Raw genomic sequence first — 21,860 nt, forward strand, 5'->3', positions numbered from 1 at the left:
GTGGTGGTATATAAACTGGAATAATATTAAGTGGTGCTTTATGAGCTGGAATGATTCAGTGATGCTATATAAATTGGAATGATTCAGTGGTGGTATATAAACTGGAATGATTCAGTGATGCTAAATAAACTGGAATAATTCAGTGGTGGTATATAAACTGGAATGGTTCAGTGGTGCTATATAAACGGGAATAATTCAGTGATGCTATATAAATTGGAATGATTCAGTGGTGCTATATAAACTGGAATGAATCAGTGATGCTATATAAACTGGAATGATTCAGTGGTGGTATATAAACTGGAATGATTCAGTGGTGCTATATAAACGGGAATAATTCAGCGATGCTATATAAATTGGAATGATTCAGTGGTGCTATATAAACTGGAATGATTCAGTGGTGGTATATAAACTGGAATAATATTAAGTGGTGCTTTATGAGCTGGAATGATTCAGTGATGCTATATAACCTGCAATGATTCAGAGGTGCTATAAACACTGGAATTGATTGAGGTGCTATATAAACTCGAACGATTCAGTGGTGTTATATAAACTGCAATGATTCAGAAGTGTTATATAAACTGGAATGATTCAGTGATGCTATATAAACTGGAATGATTCAGTAGTGCTATATAAACTGGAATGATTCATTGGTGCTATATAAACTGGAATAATTCAGAGGTGCTATATAAACTGGAATGATTCACTGGTGGTATATGAACTGGAATGATTCAGTGGTGTTATATATGTCGTTCCAGCAGTATAGCCATGGTTACGTGAAATTCATAAAACGACAAAAGAAAATCGGAATGTTGGTCACGTTTATTCCTGTAGGTTAATGGGATAACAACAGCTCAACTCACACATGATATGCATAAGACATAGGAGTTGAATGGCCGAACAGTGAATATAGTGCGACGCTGTGTTGAACAACATCCAAACAATATCACAGCAGGGTACACAAACATTTGGTTTCAAACAGGATATCTTATTCGAGAAATACGTTAGTTTGTCCCCAGTGTTTAAGAACATAGGATGAAATGGGCGAATAGCTGCATACATACTACCCAAAAGAAGTTAAGGGCCACACACAACCGGGTGGTCCTTTACTTCTTTTGAGTAGTATACTAAATTTTAGACCCACATGAGATGAGACAATGAGATGGCCAAACAGCTAAATCTGATATGTATGTGTGATGTGTCGATATTATCTGATGGTACGGCGATTGACAGAATGTGGCCGACATCTGCATCTTGCATCATCACAAGTAGGCGCAGGAGGAAGGAGAACACGAAGGACGTGATGAAGGCGGTGACGAGGGGAGAGCATCCGTGTCTTCTCTGCCTCCTAGGAGTTAACTTTACCGATTAATTCAATTGAAGGATGTGACCCGTGAAGATCCGGGTTGGAATAGGTCTTCAGGGACCCATGTTTGACGTGAAAGGCGACAAAACGACAATAGGCGACTAACAGGATCGGGTGGTCAGGGTCGCTGACTTACTTAATGCAGCATCATCGTATCCCAATTGCGTAGAACGATGCTCATGATAACAATCTCTGGGTTGTCTGGTCCAGACTCGAGACCGCCGTCATATAGCTGGAATGTTGCAGGCTGCGGCGTTAAACAACAAACATAACAGTATGAATGACAGGACAAAACGCGGCTTTCGATGAACTTCTAGCAAAACCCAAGCTGACGTATTAACATGAGCATCGAACCTAGACCTAGGAGCGAACGCTGTAACCAAGAGCATCCCAGCGGCCCTCGTGTATGAGTTAGCCAAGTATAAAGTGAGTGAGTATGGTTTTACGCCGCTTTTAGCAATATTCCAGCAATATCACAGCGGGGGGACACCAGAAATGGGCTTCACACATTGTACCCATGTCGGGAATCGAACCCGGGTCTTCGGCGTGACGAGCGAACGCTTTAACCACTAGGCTACCCGACCGCCCTCCGAGTAAAAGGCCGCTTTGAACAGTGTTGTATTTTATCACGACATGTCAGCTCGACGTTGAATGGCCTACGTCCGAAGCAACGCAGGTGGTGGAACCCGGAAGTATTTAATTCCTGATGCCACGTTATGATGCAGAGCCTGGGATCCGAACTGGTAACAGTATTCCTGCTTATCACGCCCCGCCAGCCTGACGTGGGACGACGTGATGCAGGTATCAGACGTTTACCGCGTTGGTGAAACTCACGGGCACAGGTATGGGATTCGAACTGACGATCATAACATTCTCCACAGAGTGAGTGAGTGAGTATGGTTTTACGCCGCTTTTAGCAATATTCCAGCAGTTTCTCGGCGGGGGACACAAGAAATGGGCTTCACACATTGTACCCATGTCGGAAATAGAACCCGGGTCTTCGGCGTGACGAACGAAAGCTTTCACCACTAGGCTACCCGACCGCCCCTTTCTCCACAGAGATGCGACGTCTCAAAAGACTGTCTGTACACTTTACACACCTATCGTTAAAATAATATAAATTAACTGTCAGGTCAAAACATTTTTTATTGCTCTATCTTGTAGACAGGTTGAAACGTATTGCTTAGAACGGGTCACTCTTTACCATCTCGATGAGCAATCACACCCACTCCAGCTAGAAGATAAATGGACCTTTATCACAATGCATTTCCGAAAAGTCAATGCCAGTCCTGGGCGGATGATGATGATGATGGTTGTTATGATGTCGATCATGATGGTGATAATGATGATTATCGATACTGAAGATCAAGTAATAATCATGTCACGTGACACCAACAGGTCACGCCTACAACTTGACTGACGTGACTTCCGAGACGACAACAAAGTCGTGCGATCGGATCTGCGGTTACCGTACATACTCATGTATTTTTTGTAACAGATCGATCCGTAGCCTGGTTGTCGGTTAAAGAATAACGACACATAGGCATTATCTCAGCCAGGCCCGATCCCGTAGTAATATACAGAGTGAGTGAGGAAGGTTTAACGCCGCTTTGAACATTATACTTTGGTGTGTCAGTTTGATGTGGGAGCCATAAGTCAAACCAAAGTGATGCATGTCTTAGGCGTTTACCCCTTTGGGGATAATGGAGAAATGGGATTCGAACCCACAAACATAGATTTCAGCCTCGCCTATGGGACGCAACTCTGCACATTTATTGCGGCGCCTTAAGCGACTGTGCCACCCAAAACAGATGAAGATAAACAATGAATGGACGAAGGGATATAATGTATGCATGACAAAATACTGAAATCTGCTGGCTTAGGCACTGGAAATGTAGAACTAAACTCATTGAAGATAAAGTTAAAATGAACTAAACCGACTCAAGAAAAAAGGCCGAAAATTGCTACAATACAATAATAATAAATTGAACATAAACAAATTCTAAAACATTTGTTTCCATCACACAATAGACATAAAAGTTAAAGTGCAATGATATTCCGTTTCTAAGCAAAACCGACATCGCCGTCAGTCTACACAGACCAGCACAGTGTTAATCAAAATCAAAACGGCCGACTTCTTGTACAAAGGTCAGTGACACGACGGGAGATAATTCCGACCTTACAATGGTGGAATTCCTCAACATGCTGTATACATTGACTAGGATAGTAATATCGATATGGTTGATTATTATATTTGAAAACCTGAGGACAAAATATTTATTCAACCGGAGTTGACTGGACAGTGTTACCCAGTTAATCCGGCCAGTATGAACACGTGACCTAATGGCCAGGACATGTGGCCGGAATAACGGGGTATCACAGTAAGTTTTTCCATATACTACTAAAACTTGTTAAGGACCATCGATTCTTTCTTGTTACTTAGTAAATGCGTCATACCCTACAGGTTAGCCACAGTGATATATAAGAATCGGGTGATCCTTAATTGTTTTAGTAGTAATATATATGGATAGATTAATTATAACTTCTTTGGTTCTGAAATACCCATGGAAATGTATCTGACTATAATTCAAGACTAGCATTCAATACACCATCAGCGACTACAAACATCCTCATCGGTTAAAATGCGACTTCGGCACCACAAGGGAAAACGTCCCTCCAGTGAAACAATGCATGTATTAATAATTTGTGTTTTTTTCATTTTTTTGCAGGGCAATATAAATTAAAAATTACATTTTAAACCATAACGCTCTGGCAACAGTCACACAAAAATAAATTCGGATTGGCAAATTTCGGAGAATGCAAATATATATATATATATACATATGTAACAATACTGACGAATCTTTGACTTCAAATTTTCTTGGCGATGGTGTTACCATGTAATAATGCAAAATATGGCACCGTGTACAACAAGGAAATATATGGCAAAATGTAATACATATATCAGATGCTTCACTGTAATTTGTAAAATAGATAGCACTTATCACACAATTCCGAAACGTCTCTCCCAGTTAAAACTAGCTTCGTTAAAACCCCACACTCACCACTTTAGAGAAATGCCAGGACACATTTCATTCTGAACTTTCCAAACGAGGAAAATACTTAAAAAAAATAGACTACAAACTAACCCACACCAACAATAACACATATTCGAACCCGCCCAGCAAACAACAGCAGAACAAGTGCGACCAAATATACTACTAAAAAAAACTTAAGGATTACACATTTCTTTCATATTACTAGTTAATATGACCGATTAGCTGTAGAAATATGAAAGAATCCGGGTGACCCCTAACTGTTTGTGAGTAGTTTAGTCCCTGGTGACATGAAACAGACTAGAAACTATCACACGAAGGACACGTCAACAAAAATATTGTTTCTCACCAACCTTGACACAAATTTTGGTTTCTCCTGCAAATGACCAGACAGCAGTTAATTTGGGGTGGAGATGCTTTACGATATTTTTTTTTCGGGAACCACTGAACATCAGTATTGAACGTATTCGTGAACAATTAGTTGTGTGTATCCATCACCTGATCATTTTTTCCGTTTTTTGTAACAACTTTTTTAAAGCAAAATATCAAATCCTAACCTCCACGGAATATCAAAAGGTCGGTTCCTAAGAATGGCGATGAAACAACATTATTTTTTCTATTGCAGCCCATGTTGCTTTCAAGAAATCACGTCAATTTCTTGGCTACACAAATTAATCTGACAAGAAAAAACATTGGAATGATAAGGCACACCGCATTAACTAAAATTGACTAAATTCTTAAATCTACTTATATAGATGGACCTCCTTGTCATCCGCAATCACACTCTGTTTAACGAACTTCTTGAACATTCGGGCAAATGCAGGCAAAATGCGTTCATCGTGAGATTTCACGAGATCTGGAAACTCCTTCCGGAAGTGATGTGTGGCCTCTTCCAGATGGTAGTGAGGGATTTTCGGAAAGAGGTGGTGGATCTGGTGAGTCCCGATGTTGTGGATGCTGTCGTGAACGAGTCCGTAGTGGCGGTCAACGGAGCTGAGTTGGCCCCTGACGTTGTCCCACAGATGGTCCGAGTACCAGGGGATTTCATCCTCGGTGTGATGGAGAAAGGTTATGATGACGATGTACGAGGCGAAGACGAGGTCGGGAACTATGTAGTGGTAAAACAACTTCCAGAATCCATACGCCACCGCGTAGGAATACAGACATGAACACCATATCGCCATGGCAACCAACGTGATGATGCATGCGATGACGTGTTTCGAGAAGATTGGCTGGAGCGGGTTGAAATGACACACCTGGCGGGGTTTGTAGCCGCGAATAAGATACCCGAACCATCCCACTCCAAGTCCAAACCAAGGTAGAGTCTTTTCACCGTGGCTGTCACCTTTTCTCACCGGGTAGAACACCTCATCCTTATCCATATTCCCTGTGTTCTTATGGTGATGCTTATGGGATATCTTCCAGCTATAGTACGGCGACAACAGGAACGTGTGGAACACCGTGCCCACGACGTCGTTGAGGAGGACGTGGTGGGAGAAGGACCCGTGACCGCAGTCGTGACCCACAACAAACACAGCCGTGAAAAGGGTGCCCTGCACAAACCAAAACACAGGGGTCAAGGCCAGGAAAGGAATCAGGGGGAGGTAACTCCACATTAGTTCTCCGAGCACATATATGATGGCAATAAGCACTGCGTCCTTAAATGCGTAATACATTGATGTGGACACTTTGGGATCGAAACAGTGGATTGGCAGCTTTCTCTTGATTGCGACGATGGAGGGCAGTGCCCTTGGTAACCGGACTTTGCTCAGAGGGTCGCTGTGGTCGTCGTCTGCATCTGCAATAGCTTCTTCCGACGTTTCAGATTTCTCTTCTGTTACCAAGGTAACAAGAAATACGTTCAATAGGATCTGCCACCAGGAACCGTTCCCCTTTTTGGATTCACCCATTTTTTTCTGAAACAAGCAAAATAGATGTATTTACATAATGGGTCTATTTGCATCCCATGTTGTCACGTTAGGTAACGTCACATAACGTAATTCATAAGCTGCGGCTACCTTGAAAATGCATTCGTCACCACTCGCCCCTTTGCGTAACCTGTAAGAAGACTCTTCCCCCTATCGATGAATGTTATGTGCGAAAATACGACAAACCAATCAGAATACGCGTATGTTTTCAAGTTCTGTCAAGGAATCCCTCAGAAATAATTTTTGATTTTACATATGTCTTGCATCTAAAAATATACCCAAGACACAGTTAAATTTGTTCAATCATACTGTATAATGTCGCACGCCCCGATGTGCTTTAAATTGCATCTGAAATATAAACAATATACGGGGAAATATATGTGAACCCCAACGCAAAGATTTGACAATTGTTTTAGGTATGTTTTAGTGTACTATGATATGTGATGAGGAGGATGCGACAATGCAAACAAGAGTCATCAGAAGACGACAAATCCCCCCGACCCCTACAAATTCGAACGATTGTTACAGTAAGTCCAACTTGTTGAGAGAGTTTCTATCTAATATGTCTGTCCGTATACAAGAGTAATTATGACCTATCGAAACAATACCATGGAATGGGGATTCGGAACTTTGTATTTCTATGTCAGGTGCACACCGATACGAGTCAATTCCAAACTTTTTTTCATAAAAATAAAAATTCTAAAAATAGCAAAAGGCACCACTTTATCCCCTGATAAATATATCTACCAAGTTTGGATGGAAACTCTTAAAAATTGTTACAGTTCTGCCACAAAAACAACACTTACCTCCGTTTCAGCTGAGTCTAGCTTGTTTCCGTGGTAATATCTTTAATGTCTACCAGATCAGTACATATCGTGGAATTATTGCGCAGTAAATCATACCGGCACAGGACGTCTGCGTGCGCGAGTGAATATTAATTGAGGCCCAAACTAAAAACCTATTGTGCATGTATGGAATTTGACACTACATGCCCAACTGTACATGACACTAGTTGAATTCTAATATCAGCTATATCTCCATTGTAAACATTATTACAAGCTGTTATTTGATATGAGGAAAACAATAATTTTTATAGAATGGATGGCATTACCCTCCCTCTAGTCCAATCGGCTAGGCCATATTGTTTCAATACTAACAATGTAGATACATAAAATATTGTTATTGTCAGGTCCATCTGTTGTCCTCCATTACAAATATTGTGGGGCAGATGGTGTCAGAGTGAGTGTGGTTTTACGCCGCTTATAGCAGTATTCCAGCATGGGCTTCACGCATTGTACCCATGTGGGGAATCAAACCCGGGTCTTCGGCGTGACGAGCCAACGCTTTACCCACTAGGCTACCCGACCGACCCAGGTGGCGTCAGAACTGTTGAAATGGTATTGATGGTATTAATGGTGTCATAATGAGATTTTTAATGTACATTTGCAATTGTGTTTACAATCGTGAATGTCGATGAAAACTCTGATCTTCAATGGCATCGAACCTGTGAGTACGCGAGTGAGTTAGGTTTAACGCTGCTTTGAACAGTATTCCCGTTGTACCACGGCATGTCAGTTTGACGTGGGAACACGGCCTGAGGTGATGTCGGTCTTACACGTTTACCACTTTGGTGAAACCCACGAGCACCATCTTCCCGAGGCAAGGGAGTTAACTAACTATAAAAGTCCAGTTTCCACCCTTGCCGAACTAGGCTGGTATTAGGGCGTTACATTTTGGCTGGACTAACGAGTCTATGCATGGTCCAATCAAAATCGCGCACCGAAACCCGGTTTGTAAACTGTCAGGCAGATTTCGGTCGATTGGAGGATTTGCACAGCATAAAGGATATTTTCCAAATCTTTTCAAGTTTTTAATCAAGGTGCTTACGTGATTTGATGCACTTCGCGATGCAAGACCCGTTTTCTCACAATAAAGATCTTGATTGTCGATCAGATCGTCTTGACTGGGCGCCGCCATTTTGTTTGAAGCAAATGCAAGTGAAACGAGAGGTGGAATCTGATTGGTCCATAGGAGAGGCAGAGAAGGGACTTAACTCGTAACAGCCACTGGTGGCGCTACGAACGAGCCCAGTAATTCCAGCATAGTTCGGCAAGGGTGGAAACTGGACTTTCAAAGTCAGTTAACTCTCTTGCCTCGGGAAGATGACGAGCACGGGTATGGTGCTAGAAACAATCCGTATAACGTAAGATTTGGTTGGTTAGTTTGTTGTTTAACGCCGCACTCAGCAATATTCCATCTGCATGGCGGCGGTCTCTAAATAATCGAGCCTGGGCCAGACAATCCAGTGATTGATATCATGAGCATCGATCCACGTATAACGTAAGAATCAACAGGACGATGAATTCGTCGCGTCTTACAACCAATATCTAGTTTGTATTATTTCGAAATTGTTACACAGACTATGGAGTGATAATAAAATGTATAGTCCCCATGCTTACAAGAACAAGACAAAGGCGACCGTGTTGTCATAAGAGGCGATTAACGGGATGGGGCTGACATGGTTGATGCATGTCATCGTATCCCTATTGCGTGGATCTATGCTCATGATATCAATCACTGGATTATCTGGTCCATACTCGATTATTGACAGACCGCCGTCATATAGCTGGAATATTGCCTAGTGCGGCGTTAAAAAAACAAACAAACAAGAATTCACGGTACTTACTAAATTGACAGTCATCGTGTCCCATACTATATTTCTTTCATAAGATGCAATGCAAATGTATTATAACGGCCGAATGTACATATTTCCTTTAGGAATTCGTGCTGATAATTTCATATAAACAGGTAAATGAAACGAAATTTATTTTAATCATACATCATAAAATATTCTGCTTTGAGAATTTGACATTGTTTTTACTAGATGTACATCCTCAAGTTTGCATAGGATTTTGTCATCGTGAATTCACACTTTATAACTATATTTCTGTGAATAAAGGTAAAATCGTTTGGTGTACCCAATCTATTTGGCGAACAGATCGTAGTGTATGCTAATACTTTTATATACGGGCGTTTTCGCATGTTTTGTTTCTAAACATAAACAAGCGTATAGTCGACGAAGTCACCTAAATCCCCCGCCCATTTTAACACGTTATGAACCCAAACCAGGTAACTGACCCAACATTTCTCTTAGCCCATATCAAAATAGCTGCAATTGAAATTCTAAAATAAACTTTTCTAAAATTCCTAAATAGCAAAAGGCACCAGTTCAGTATGCGCCTGTTAGACATGCAAAGCTTTGTTAGAAACTTTTGAATGGGTTTTGAGTTATGCTCCGGAAACGAACTCAACCCCAAAAAAACTAAGTCCAATTTGTTGCCATGGAAACGTAAACAATAAAAAATTCTAAAAATTCCTAAATAGCAAAAGGCACCAAATCAGCATGAGTCTGATAGACATGCAAAATTTCGTAGAGAAATATTTAATGGTTTCTGAGTTATGCTCCGGAAACGATTTCGGGACGCACCCACACACGGACGGACGGACGGACGGACGGACGGAAACCATTTAAATAATACCGAGGCAAAATGAAGACAATCAACCGCAAACATTATGACGTCAGAGTCAAGTACAGTTGTAACAGATTGTTTATCTTAATACTTAAAAAGAAAATAAGGTGAAATAATATACAAAAACAATTCTTGAGTTCACGTGCGTGCGTGTCACGTGACGTATATCCATCCACACTGTCCGCTAAGTGTGATACAGTTAGTGCGACGCGCTGATGCGGGCTGTTTTCTCCAGCAACGACACAGCCGACACAGCCGATAAATTCGTTAAATCTGTCAAAAGTAGAATGCATCATATTTTGTGAGCAGCACATTCATTTACAACGAGTCAACTGAGTTAGGGAGACCGGCATTTTCGGGCTATAAAGACCCGCATCCTGCTGACCCCTGTGATGGTCTCTTCCCCCCGGTTATATTGCCAAGTATAATCCCCATCATGTTCACTCAGTATTCATTGACACAACCCCGTCCAAATATGGGTGACCTCGTTCGTGAAAAGCTAGTACACTGGGGATCCATTTCGCTTTGGAATTTCTCCCTTGCGTAGCATTCGGGGAGTAAGTGAATGTTGTTAAGGCCGCCGTCAGTAATAGTCGTCTGTGAGTGAGTTATTATGGTTTTACGCCGCGATAAGCAATATTTCAGCAATATCAGACTGGGGACACAAGAAATAGGCTTCACACATGGTACACATGTGGGGAATCGAACCCTGGCCTTCGGCCTGACGAGCGATGGTCTTAACCACTAAAGTACTCACGGAAATGAAAAAAAACCCTGCTTTTTCGATCTCAGATTTTAAATAAATGCAGTAATATACAAATATATATATATATATATATATATATATATATTCAAACAACTCAATTAGTACTAATTGGGCCTTGGCACAAATACAGCGTATCAAAGGTTTTTATGTCTTTTTACACGTAAAAGTGTGTAAAAATATGAACAAAACAGACTATTGTGAAACTGAGCATAACCAGGTGTTAGTAGATCAAGGTGACTGTCCATGACCTATGACACCTTGACGACAGGTGAAAACAGGTGCTTGAAACCCACGTGCATGTGATTTGTCAGTGGTTAGTGATTTGTGAGTGGCATTGTGGGATAGTGAATCATCCGTCAAAATATCAGAACGTAAAAGTAACATATTCCCTTCTCAAACAACAACTTACATGTCATTATTATTATGTACATAAACATAGCTGTTATTTTTTATTGTTGTTTTGATAACTTTTTTCCAGGCTAATTTGCATAATGCCTATAGCCTGTTTCTGCCATGTCAATTTGGACTTATTTTTTAATGTTGAAAGACCCTACAAATTACCTCCTGTAAAGTACATTTTGTATTGAGCTCTGAGATAAAACTAGCAAATCCAGACTAGTACTTTTCCAGTTGTTTTGTTATTTCGTATTTACATCTACGTAATGCTTTGTGTCGATTATTAAATCCAGCAAAACAGTCTCTTTTCATTTCCATGAGTACTTTTTTTTAAGGCTACCCCACGTCCCCTTACGGCGGCCTATAAATAATTCAGCACGTGCCATACACACCAGTGACCGCCAGTTCACCGACCCTCAACAGTTGCTCTTCAGGCCCTCAAAAGGCCCAGCTGTGGTAGTGGGTCCCGTTTTGAAAAGAGAATCGGAGCGCTACGACTGTAGCGCTATACTTTAACATATTTACGAGACAGTCGTAGCTCTACGATGCCTTTTCTAAACGAGACCCTATTACAACGCGGAAGCCCATATATGATAATATTTGTCGAATAATGTTGATTGCAGTGGTGATAAGTGGTCGAAGTGTCATCTGGGCCCCTTTCACAAAACGATCGTAGCCCTTCGACCAACGTAACTCCTACACTTTAACATAGACTTACGACATTCGTAGCCCTACGACCAGCGTAACTCCTATACTTAAACATAGACCTACGACATTCGTAGCGCTCCGACCAGCGTAACCCCTTCTATTAACATAGACCTACGGCATTCGTAGCCCTACGACCAGCGTCACTCCTATACTTTAACACAGACCTACGACATTCGTAGCGCTCCGACCAGCGTAACTCCTATACTTTAACACAGACCTACGACATTCGAAGCGCTCCGACCAGCGTAACTCCTATACTTTAACATAGACCTACGGCATTCGTAGCCCTACGACCAGCGTAACTCCTATACTTTAACACAGACCTACGGCATTCGTAGCCCTACGACCAGCGTAACTCCTATACTTTAACATAGACTTACGGCATTCGTAGCACTCCGGCCAGCGTAACTCCTATACTTTAACACAGACCTACGGCATTCGTAGCCTTACGACCAGCGTAACTCCTATACTTAAACATAGACCTACGACATTCGTAGCGCTCCGACCAGCGTAACTCCTATACTTTAACATAGACCTACGGCATTCGTAGCCCTACGACCAGCGTAACTCCTATACTTTAACACAGACCTACGGCATTCGTAGCCATACGACCAGCGTAACTCCCGTACTTTAACATAGACTTACGACAGACGATTTGTCGCAAGGGGCGACTAACGGGATCGGGTGGTCAGGTTTGCAGACTTTTGTTGACGGAGGCCATCGTATTCCATGGCCAATTGCGTAGATCGATGCTCATATTGATCACTTATGTGCCCTGACTCGACGTTTTACGGACTTCCGTCAATTTGATCGAATATTTCGGAGTGAGGCGTTAAACAACAAACAAATCTAAATTATAAACTGAATACACATCTTCACCAAGCAGAGATGTCGTGTGAGGTTTCAGAAAATTGGCGGATCCAGATGACTGATATAAACAAGCATGTTACACTGGGGTCTGTTTCACCTCGGAATACCACCGGCTATGTCGACAACGGATAAATCGATCCTCCATTATCGACAACTTACGTTCAGTTATTAGATTTTTTTCAAAGACTGGATAGGTTTTTTTCTGTGAAGGGTGGAAATTAATATTTTCCACAAGACATTTTTTCAGACAACCATTCATTCATTCATTAATTCATTCGGATCGAACAACTGACCTTCGACCTTCGATGCTCTATTCACTACACCACTGAGGCAGTCCTATCATCACTGTCATTGTATTAAGCTTATATAACACTAGTCTCTGAGAAAATGCCATTCCAAGCAAGTATTTCGTGTGTCCGCCATGTGCATTGATGACTGCCGTGCAACGTGGATACATGGAATGGATGGGGCGGTTGACGAAGGCCATAGGCACTTGAGCCCACACTCTGAGGAAGTTCAGCTGCAGTTGTCGGCCTTGGTCGGACGTCATTCAGCCGTCTTTGAATCTCGTCCCACAGGTGCTCAATGGGATTTAAATCGGGACTGAGGGCAGGCCACTGCATGGTTCTGATGCAATTCTGCTGGAGGAAGTCTCTTGTTGCTCTCGCAGTGTGGGCACGGGCGTTATCATGCTGAAACTTGTGATTGCGGCGACGTACCAAATGAGGTATGGCGTGTGGTCTCAAGACTTGATTATTGAACCGAGCTGCTGTGACACCATTGCCTCTCCCTGAACTGATGTTCTGGAAGACCACAGGACCGACCTTCTGTGCATGACCAATTCCACCCCACACTATGATGCTCGGATCACCCCACGAATCTCTCAACAACACAAGCATCCGAATAACGTTCCCCACGGTGTCGCAAGACTCTGCTATTGAGATACAGTAACGGCTCTCGTCTGAGAAGAGGACTCTTCTCCACTGCTGGTGGCGCCAATGCTGGTGCTGTGTTGCCCACTGAAGACGGTCCCGGCGATGACGTGGTGTCAGAATGGGTCCTCGGTGTGTCATGTGACAGTGGAGGTGTCTGCTCGCCAATCGTCGACGCACGGTGTCCGCACTAATGTGTCGCTGGTGTGTCCCCATGGTCTGTCGAGCAGTTTCCGCAGCAGTAACAAAGCGATCTTGAAGATGTTGTCGCACAATCTGACGATCCTGACGTCTGGTGGTGACCCTTGGTATTCCACTACGTGGTCGGTCATGTGTAGTGTTGATGGTCAGGTACCGTTGCTGGAGCCTGTATATGGTCCTTACGTGGACTTGAAATGCATTGGCTACTTGCCGGGCGGTTTGTCCAGCTTGCAATCGTCCAAGGGCTTGGTGTCGCCGATTTCTTTTCAATCTTGGCATGTGGTAGCAATTCAATAACGAATGAATGTTATCCGATCTGGGTGGAATTTTATAGGGCAGGTAATGGGGAAACGCATGTGCATTTCCATTTGCACGGGACTCACGTGCATGTGGTTACCGTCGCCGTTGCCGTGATGCGTTTGGGCGATCGGTTTTATTGTCATCTGCTTTGTTTTTTATCATCAAATTTCATTTTTCCGGACAAGGTAATGTTAAATTTTAGATACTTTGACAAACATTACCCAGATATTTAAACTTTTCATGCAATGTTACTTGGGTTGACGTTTCTTTTGCGTTTCAGTATTGACCTTTTTCACACTTCGCTACTTCCGGTTTGAAAGCGAGGCTTGGAGAGCAGAAGGTGAAGGCTGGATAGCACATGAAACACATTGAGATGTCAACAAGGCATGCAATCGGGACAAACTGTGACAATTTAACCATCCCGGTACATTTATCGTAAGTATTGAACATTATTCTTATTGACAAACTATTCTACTGTTATCTGGTCTCCTTACCGATATAAATTTGAGTCTGACCGTTCTGTTGTGATTTCAATTTCAAAGATCCATGACCACCTGGTAACTCCCAGTGCAGTTTATGGTAGCTGAACAGACTTAATACAAATTCTACTGAAATCTTGTACAAAATAATTCATTGTTTACACACCATTAAACCAAACTATTTATTGTGAGTTTAAATAACTTTGCGGGTTGTATTTGAAGTCGAAATATTGACCTTTTGACCATATCTAGATATATGTCAGAAACTAACTAAATTGATATGTTGATATAATGTATCAAATTGTAACCAACTGAGAATTTACAATCGTAACAAATCAGAAGTTTGCATCAGTTGTGTATTTGATGTAAATTGTAATGGACTCAAATGCATTCCAATAAAATATTAGACCTCTAGATCTACTTGTGCTGTTGGGATTGTGAACAGTTGTTATTTTGATTGTCAATGTTGACAGATTAGATATAGTGTAATATTTCAACTGAATTATTACATAAAGGGTGTGTAATCATTTAAAGTAAAGTACAGTTTGATCTGCAATTTTGGTAACAATTAATATTTCTACCAAAATAATATTTACTTTACTGTACCAATTTAATCATGTCATGATATGAACAAAAACCCAACTAATAATGTCCAGTAAATGTTCAATCTATATGTGATCTTTATATAATTTACAGAAACAGATAACTCTTTAACAGTTTGTATTCAAATATTTCAAATGCATAAATTGATATTGACATTACTAAAAACTTAAAGTATAAAAAGAATTATTTTTAATTCCCATGCGTATTGCAATCATAACTCATTTATTCCCTTTGTTTAATTGTGAAACCCATCTGGTTTTATGTCCACAAACATGTTTTGAAACTTTTAAAACAAAAAGATATTTTTGGGTGCAAGCAATTGCCATGTATTATTGATTATTAATCATATCAATTTATATATAAGAATATAGTTGTGCTTACTGTGTCATTTTGCAATAATTATATTGTTATGATGTAATATTTTACTATTGTTAACAATCTTTAGAACTTTAGTTTATTTCAATCACGTCAAGTGGTGTGATCATTTTTATATTTTTTTATAATTCAATCAAAACGAGAAAAATAAAAAAATATAAATACATAGAAGAAATTTGTTTTCCTTGTCAAATTACGATGATAGCATGAATTTATCTCATGCTCCTTGTATAGCATGCTCCTTGTGAAAATTGATTCCATTTCTTCTTCGAATGTACCTTATATGATGATTTTAGGGAGACATTACTGACAGCTATCGATAATCTTGGAGGACAAAATACTCTACATAGTATTCTTTTTGGTGATTCAAACTTAGATGTTTTCCTGAATACAAAGATATTCTTGTCTGTACACAAATTTATAGAAACGACTAACAGCATATTATTGTTTCCAAACTGTTAATCATTAATATTGTTAAATCTATATTCAACACTAAAATGTATAATATTAGGATATGTATGAGATGCACACTGTCTTCACTTTCCAGCATATTGTACATATCCTTCATATGAGCACTGTATATATATATTGCGCACTATGTTTCCACAATGTGAAGCTTCAACTGTAAATTGTTCATTTTCATTATGCAATATTATGTATAACTGTATATAGGGAGAAGGCGGTAATAAGTGCTGCCCTTTGTCTTTTTAGACAATAAAATATGTTTAATAATATTTCATCTTGTGATCTGACAAAGTTAATATTTTCAAGTCAAAATATCAACTTTAGTAAACCACATGAAGAGATAAATATTGCATTTGACAAAATAAATTAAAGTCTTATATTTTCTTTGTGATCTTCATGACCTTACTAGGAAAACCATAGTGTCAATGAGGCAGACTGACTGTAGGTGTGACAAAACGTGATATTTCACCTGATTTTAGTAAAAATCTTATTTTTTTTCACTCTAGCGAAAGTATGTTTTCAGCATGGTCATGATTAAATACATACCGGTAATACAAATATCAAAACGTGTTTCATTAAAACAAGAGTGAATTTCTGTGTGACATTGATATAAAGAGCTGTAGTACACTGTCATTAAATTGATGCAACTGTTGAGTTTACCCTTTACACAGAATATACTGTTTGAGTTTTTGACATATCAGATGAATTGATGCCTTCAAGATTGTTCTAAAGTACATGTAGCATGTAATGTTACACACTGTGATTAATTTTCCTTAAACTTCTCTATTTCAGAAGAATGTTGTTTTCTAAATTAGCAATATTTTGAGAGAAGGTGAATATACATTGTTTATAAAAAATGTTATTGAAGTAGGAATATTATTACAATATAATAGAATTATTCATTTCAGGCCAGCGAGTCAACACAATGAAGTACTAGTATCCCGTGACGGATGTCTGGAGGAGCTTTCTGCTGACAGTAACACAATGGTTACAATGTGCATCCTGTCAAAGGACGAGGAAGTGAAAAGCCATATTCATTCAATCAACAAATGTGGTTCCTGTCACATTTCTCTTAAATAGGACGAGGAACTGAAAAGCCTTATTCACTCACAAATCAACATGGCCAATATTTTCGGACACTGAAAAAGCACATTGTACCATTTGTTTACAAGCAAGAAAATTATTTTCTCCTGGAATTTAATTAGGTGCTTTTGACTGACAAAGACACCCAGTCCATGTTAAGTTTTGAAAACTTATATTGTGAGAAATAAAGATATGAAAATTTTGGTTTGTTTTTCTTTGTCAAATATGAGAAATCCAGATTGTTCCATCAACATAATTTGTACCGATACATAGAGGTTATCACGCGAGTGTGTTTGGGGATGGTAAATATCCTGCATTAGGAATAAACATTGTATTAAGCGAGCCTTGGCGAGCTAAATACATAGTGTTTATTCCTAATACGGGATATTTACCATCCCCAAACACACAAGCGTGATAACCTCTTTATCATATAATGTCATTCTTTAATTCCGTGTTTCAAAATCGCTTTCCCTCTCTCACAAACATTACCGAAACATTGCGAGTTTTCCTGGAATGCGCGCATTAATATTTATTACGTCACAGGGTAAGTGATGTGTTAGTCCGACAGTGACAATAGCCAATATAGTTCTAACTGAAATCTGTTTCTTATACAGTGGCGAAGCAACATATACACAAAGCAACAATTGTTTTTAATTGCCTTTCGCGGCAATCCATCGGTCTGTCCCCTAGAGTAACTGCCCTTTGTCAAAGGGAAGCTACCCAACCCTAGTCTATGAGACGTCACGGCCACGGTCAGACGTTGTTGACAGTCGGTCTGTCCTGTCATAACCTTAAGAAGTGTAGTCAGATGTACACACAGCGACAAAACGAAACAAGGTAACAATTCAAACATATTTCGGCCAAATCCAACTATTTTAATTTGTGGAGAAAGTTTCAAGCCGGAGAGGTCGACAAGCACAGATATGGCTACTGATCCCGCTTGGCTAGGCCCAGTGCCCTCGCAAAATTGTTTCGAAATTTATATATCTCAAAAGTTGCCAAAACTTATAAAATGCTTTAGCTACGTGACAGTTAGACACTGATTTTCAGTATATTAGACTATTCTTTTGATAATGATAGCAATTATCCCTGTAGTTTATCCAGATTCCCGATGGTTAATTCTGACTCGATCGCCGAATGACGACAGCGACGCCATGATTGTTTATAAACAGTGAAAGTAGTCCCTACTTGACCTTTGATATTTGCATCTCTATCCGCATATGACCCCAACGGATATCGTTTTTATCCGTTGGCTTTATCCTGCCGAGAAACCTACCCATTATATGATAAATATATTTTATCTTGGCTTGATTACCAATTGAAGTTGATTCCTTTTTATCTTTTGTTATTTTATCTGTACTCATATCTGATCAAGACATTTTCAAACTATTCAGGATAAATGTATTTGTAGCTTCCTTTTGATATACAATTACCTTTCATCATACAGGATTAGGGGAGGGTGTTCAAGAAGTTGGTAGTTGTATCAATTCTTATATTTCTTCAATTTCATGCATTATTTATATTTATCAATTTTTAGTTTCCTTTTAACTTATTTTAAACAGTTCACACATTATTACTTTTGTAGTGCACGGTGCAATCTCAATCGGCAATAATCAGTTAAGTACGTGATGTTTGAAGAACAAGAAAAGTATCATCTGTCATTGTACACACTGAATAGGGTTATCGCCCCTTCTGAATATTTATTTTGACACACGAATTATTTTCATAATTAACATTGTAATATGTTAAAATGAAAATCATAGCAGAAAAAGTGTCTTCTGTCAACTGGACTCATGGCAAAACGATAGTGCGTTGTGCAGCAAACACCGCTATGAAACGTGAAATAAACATGATCTCAATCTTGATCTAGAGTTCGCCAAGCCACGCATTGACTGAACAATTTTGCAAAAGTACACTGACGTGTTTCATGTTATGCGGTTTATTTACGATAGAAAACTTCTGTCATTGAATGTACTGTCACATTGTACCTATATGCCGACGAGGTTATGATAAAACAATATTTCTGAAATACGTATCTCGAAATGCACCTTTCGATTCACTTCCGGGATCCTGACAGCAAAATGCTAATTCCAGTGTATAACAGGCATATTTTAGTTGGACCTCATGATTTAATGTGAAATATCTTCTGTATTATATACAGAGGATACCATTTTTTGTTTGTTTGAAATGTCCATCAGTGAAATGCACAACATGCTGTCTATTCCCTATGAGCTGATGCGACTCTCACTGCATGGAGCTATGCTCTCCAAGCCTCGTTTTCGATCCAAGATGGCGAAAGTGTGAAAAAGGTCAATAGTGTATTAGTTCACGTCGCTTCCGGCAACAGCACCGTCATCCCGACGGAGGACACGTGGGGGAGGATTTCACTTTATAACTGTTAATAAACGTTCGGTAATACCCAACTATAACGTAGATTTCAAGTAAAGACTCTCATAGATCTGCCTAAATTTAACAATTAGTAATAATCTCGTTATAGTTCAGTATCCCGTTAAGATTCGGGATAGAATAGGTCTTCAGCAACCCATGCTTGCCGTAAAAGGCGACTAACGGGATCGGGTGGTCAGACTCGCTGACTTGGTTGATGCATGTCATCGTATCCCAACTCCCTCGATCCATGCTCATGATGTCAATCACTGGGTTGTCTGGCCCAAACTCGATTATTTACAGACCGCCGTCATATAGCTGGAATATTGCTGAGTGCGGCGTTAAACAACAAACAAGATAGTTTCGTAGAAATGAAACCTGGCGATAGAAAGGTAAACGATATAAACACAGCTGCTGACCCCTTCCTGGCAACAGCCCGCATCAGCGCGTCGCAGACATATATCACCCTTAGCGGACAGCGTGGACGGATGTAGGTCACGCGAGACACACACGTCACTGTACATTTCCCAAAAGCTTGTCACGATATGTCACTGCAGGAAAATGTCGTTTGTGATATTTACGCGTATTAATGTTTTGTGGGTAGACAAATATGAACAATTATGAAATCAACATGAAAACCGCCTCTGGGGATCTGTAGCGTCTACCCTGGAGCTTGCAGGGGATTATGTCAAAAGTAGGAATTGTTGGAATCGTGAGGTTTAAGGCTGTTGACATTATTCCAGTTATACAGTGTCAGGGGTTTGCTGTCTGGGAGTGAGTGAGTTGGGTGAAGGAAGGTCTTAGACGTTTACCACTTGGTGAAACCTACGAGCACGAGAACGGTGCTAACAAACCTAGAAACAGAATCGGGACGAACCGAGATTCGAACCCACAAGCATAGGTTTCTCGCGTTCCCAAGGGTCGTTACTCTGCACAGCGAATTACAGCGCCTACAACGATTGGGGCACCCCAGTCCCCTTTGAAACAATGACTTATTGCATAGTAACAGTGTGTGATCTGGTCAATTCAATGATGTAATTTCCCGAAATTTCACCAGAAATGGGTTTCACACATTGTACCCATGTCGGGAATCGAACCCGGGTCTTCGGCGTGACGCGCGAACGCATTAACCACTTATATACCCGACCGCCCCACTAACGTTTGAGAGAACTAATTATATAATATTTTGCACCGAAGAACTTGTGGCATTAAGGAGAAGTTATTCACGAAAAATAGCTGAAATATTATACAGGAACAGTGTGCCCCCCCCCCCCCCCCCCCCCCCCCCCCCACACACACACACACACACACACCCGCCACACACCCACACACACACCCTCTCTCTCTCACACACGCACGTTGGTTTATAGTACTATTGATAAGGAGGCAATGAAATGTGTTGGGGCGCATCGATTGACAACAGGTGGTTTAAATTTCTGAACCCCAAGGTGAAACAGAGTGCAGGGTTCTACATTTAACCACATATACTTTTTACGGGAATACTGGGGCCACGTTAATTCTCTGTTTTGAATAACAATGAAAACGCTAAGCCCAATGATCACACAGAGTGTCTTCACCGTGGTTTTCCATAAGCTAACTTCACCGTGAAAACCCACCGGTTCTTCGCGTGTGCCTTTCCCCCTGCCTCGTTATAACACACTGCTGTATCCGAAAAAGACTTATTTATATATTTCAAACACACACCACACTTCGCAAACGCTGTATTTCTATGGTAACAGATTTAGTTTCCGTCTCAGCGTCATGAAACCGACAGACAAACAGACATCTGTTTTTCCTCGTTTTTCAACGGAACACTTTTGTCTTTCGGAAAGCGAGTCAATGTCAAACCGCCTGCATCAATAATTAACATGCTGATGAATGTCAGTGGAATATTTTTTCATTTATACATATATACAGTGACTACCTTGGAAATAAAACAACAAACTACTTCTAATTTAAACTACTTACATGAGTGTAGTTTAGAGATGGCGATTAGCTTCTATTTACACAGACGGTACTCGCGTGCCTGAAGCACATGGACTCGCCGGTAACGTGGTCAATGACAATAGGCCATACTAACTGATAAATATAAGTCACTGTTGGTCTATTTAAAGAAGATTCTTATCATATCACTTTACCCGAAATAGATAAGACTCTTAATATAAACATAAATACCAAGCACGTGACTTGAAGTTTTCGACCTTTATATTGTGGTTATAATGCATGATTTATCGATTTGAAGCTCCATCAGCCGATCAAGGTTACTGTTCGCTGATTGGCTGATAGGTGGTGTGGCAGAGTGCGTGTTTGTCGGGGATAACGGGAATGGGATTTCCTTGTATAGACCAATCGGCGTCGAAAACATGATCTTGAATGGCCATGTACATGAAGTATATGAGAGATTTTATTACATGTTATAT

General features: G+C 40.4%; 1 protein-coding gene and 1 long non-coding RNA gene across 2 annotated transcripts; one reads left to right on the forward strand and one right to left on the reverse strand.

Moving 5' to 3' along the window:
- Positions 1-804: 804 nt before the first annotated feature.
- LOC124116169 (fatty acid desaturase DES2-like) lies at positions 805-21,519 on the reverse strand. Its single transcript, XM_046477412.2, has 2 exons — positions 21,409-21,519; positions 805-6,335 (listed from the first exon to the last, which is right to left on the reverse strand). Exon 2 carries the CDS (start codon positions 6,327-6,329, stop codon positions 5,163-5,165), a length of 1,167 nt encoding a protein of 388 aa, XP_046333368.1. The 5' UTR covers positions 6,330-6,335; positions 21,409-21,519; the 3' UTR covers positions 805-5,162.
- On the forward strand, positions 14,426-17,104 carry LOC125376001. The gene is made up of 2 exons (XR_007218891.1): positions 14,426-14,485; positions 16,881-17,104. It is a non-coding gene; the product is annotated as an uncharacterized LOC125376001 (long non-coding RNA).
- Positions 21,520-21,860: the final 341 nt, after the last annotated feature.

Source organism: Haliotis rufescens, unplaced genomic scaffold (genome assembly GCF_023055435.1).
Source record: "Haliotis rufescens isolate VD_foot unplaced genomic scaffold, xgHalRufe1.0.p SCAF_67, whole genome shotgun sequence".
Taxonomy (NCBI): Eukaryota; Metazoa; Mollusca; class Gastropoda; order Lepetellida; family Haliotidae; genus Haliotis; species Haliotis rufescens.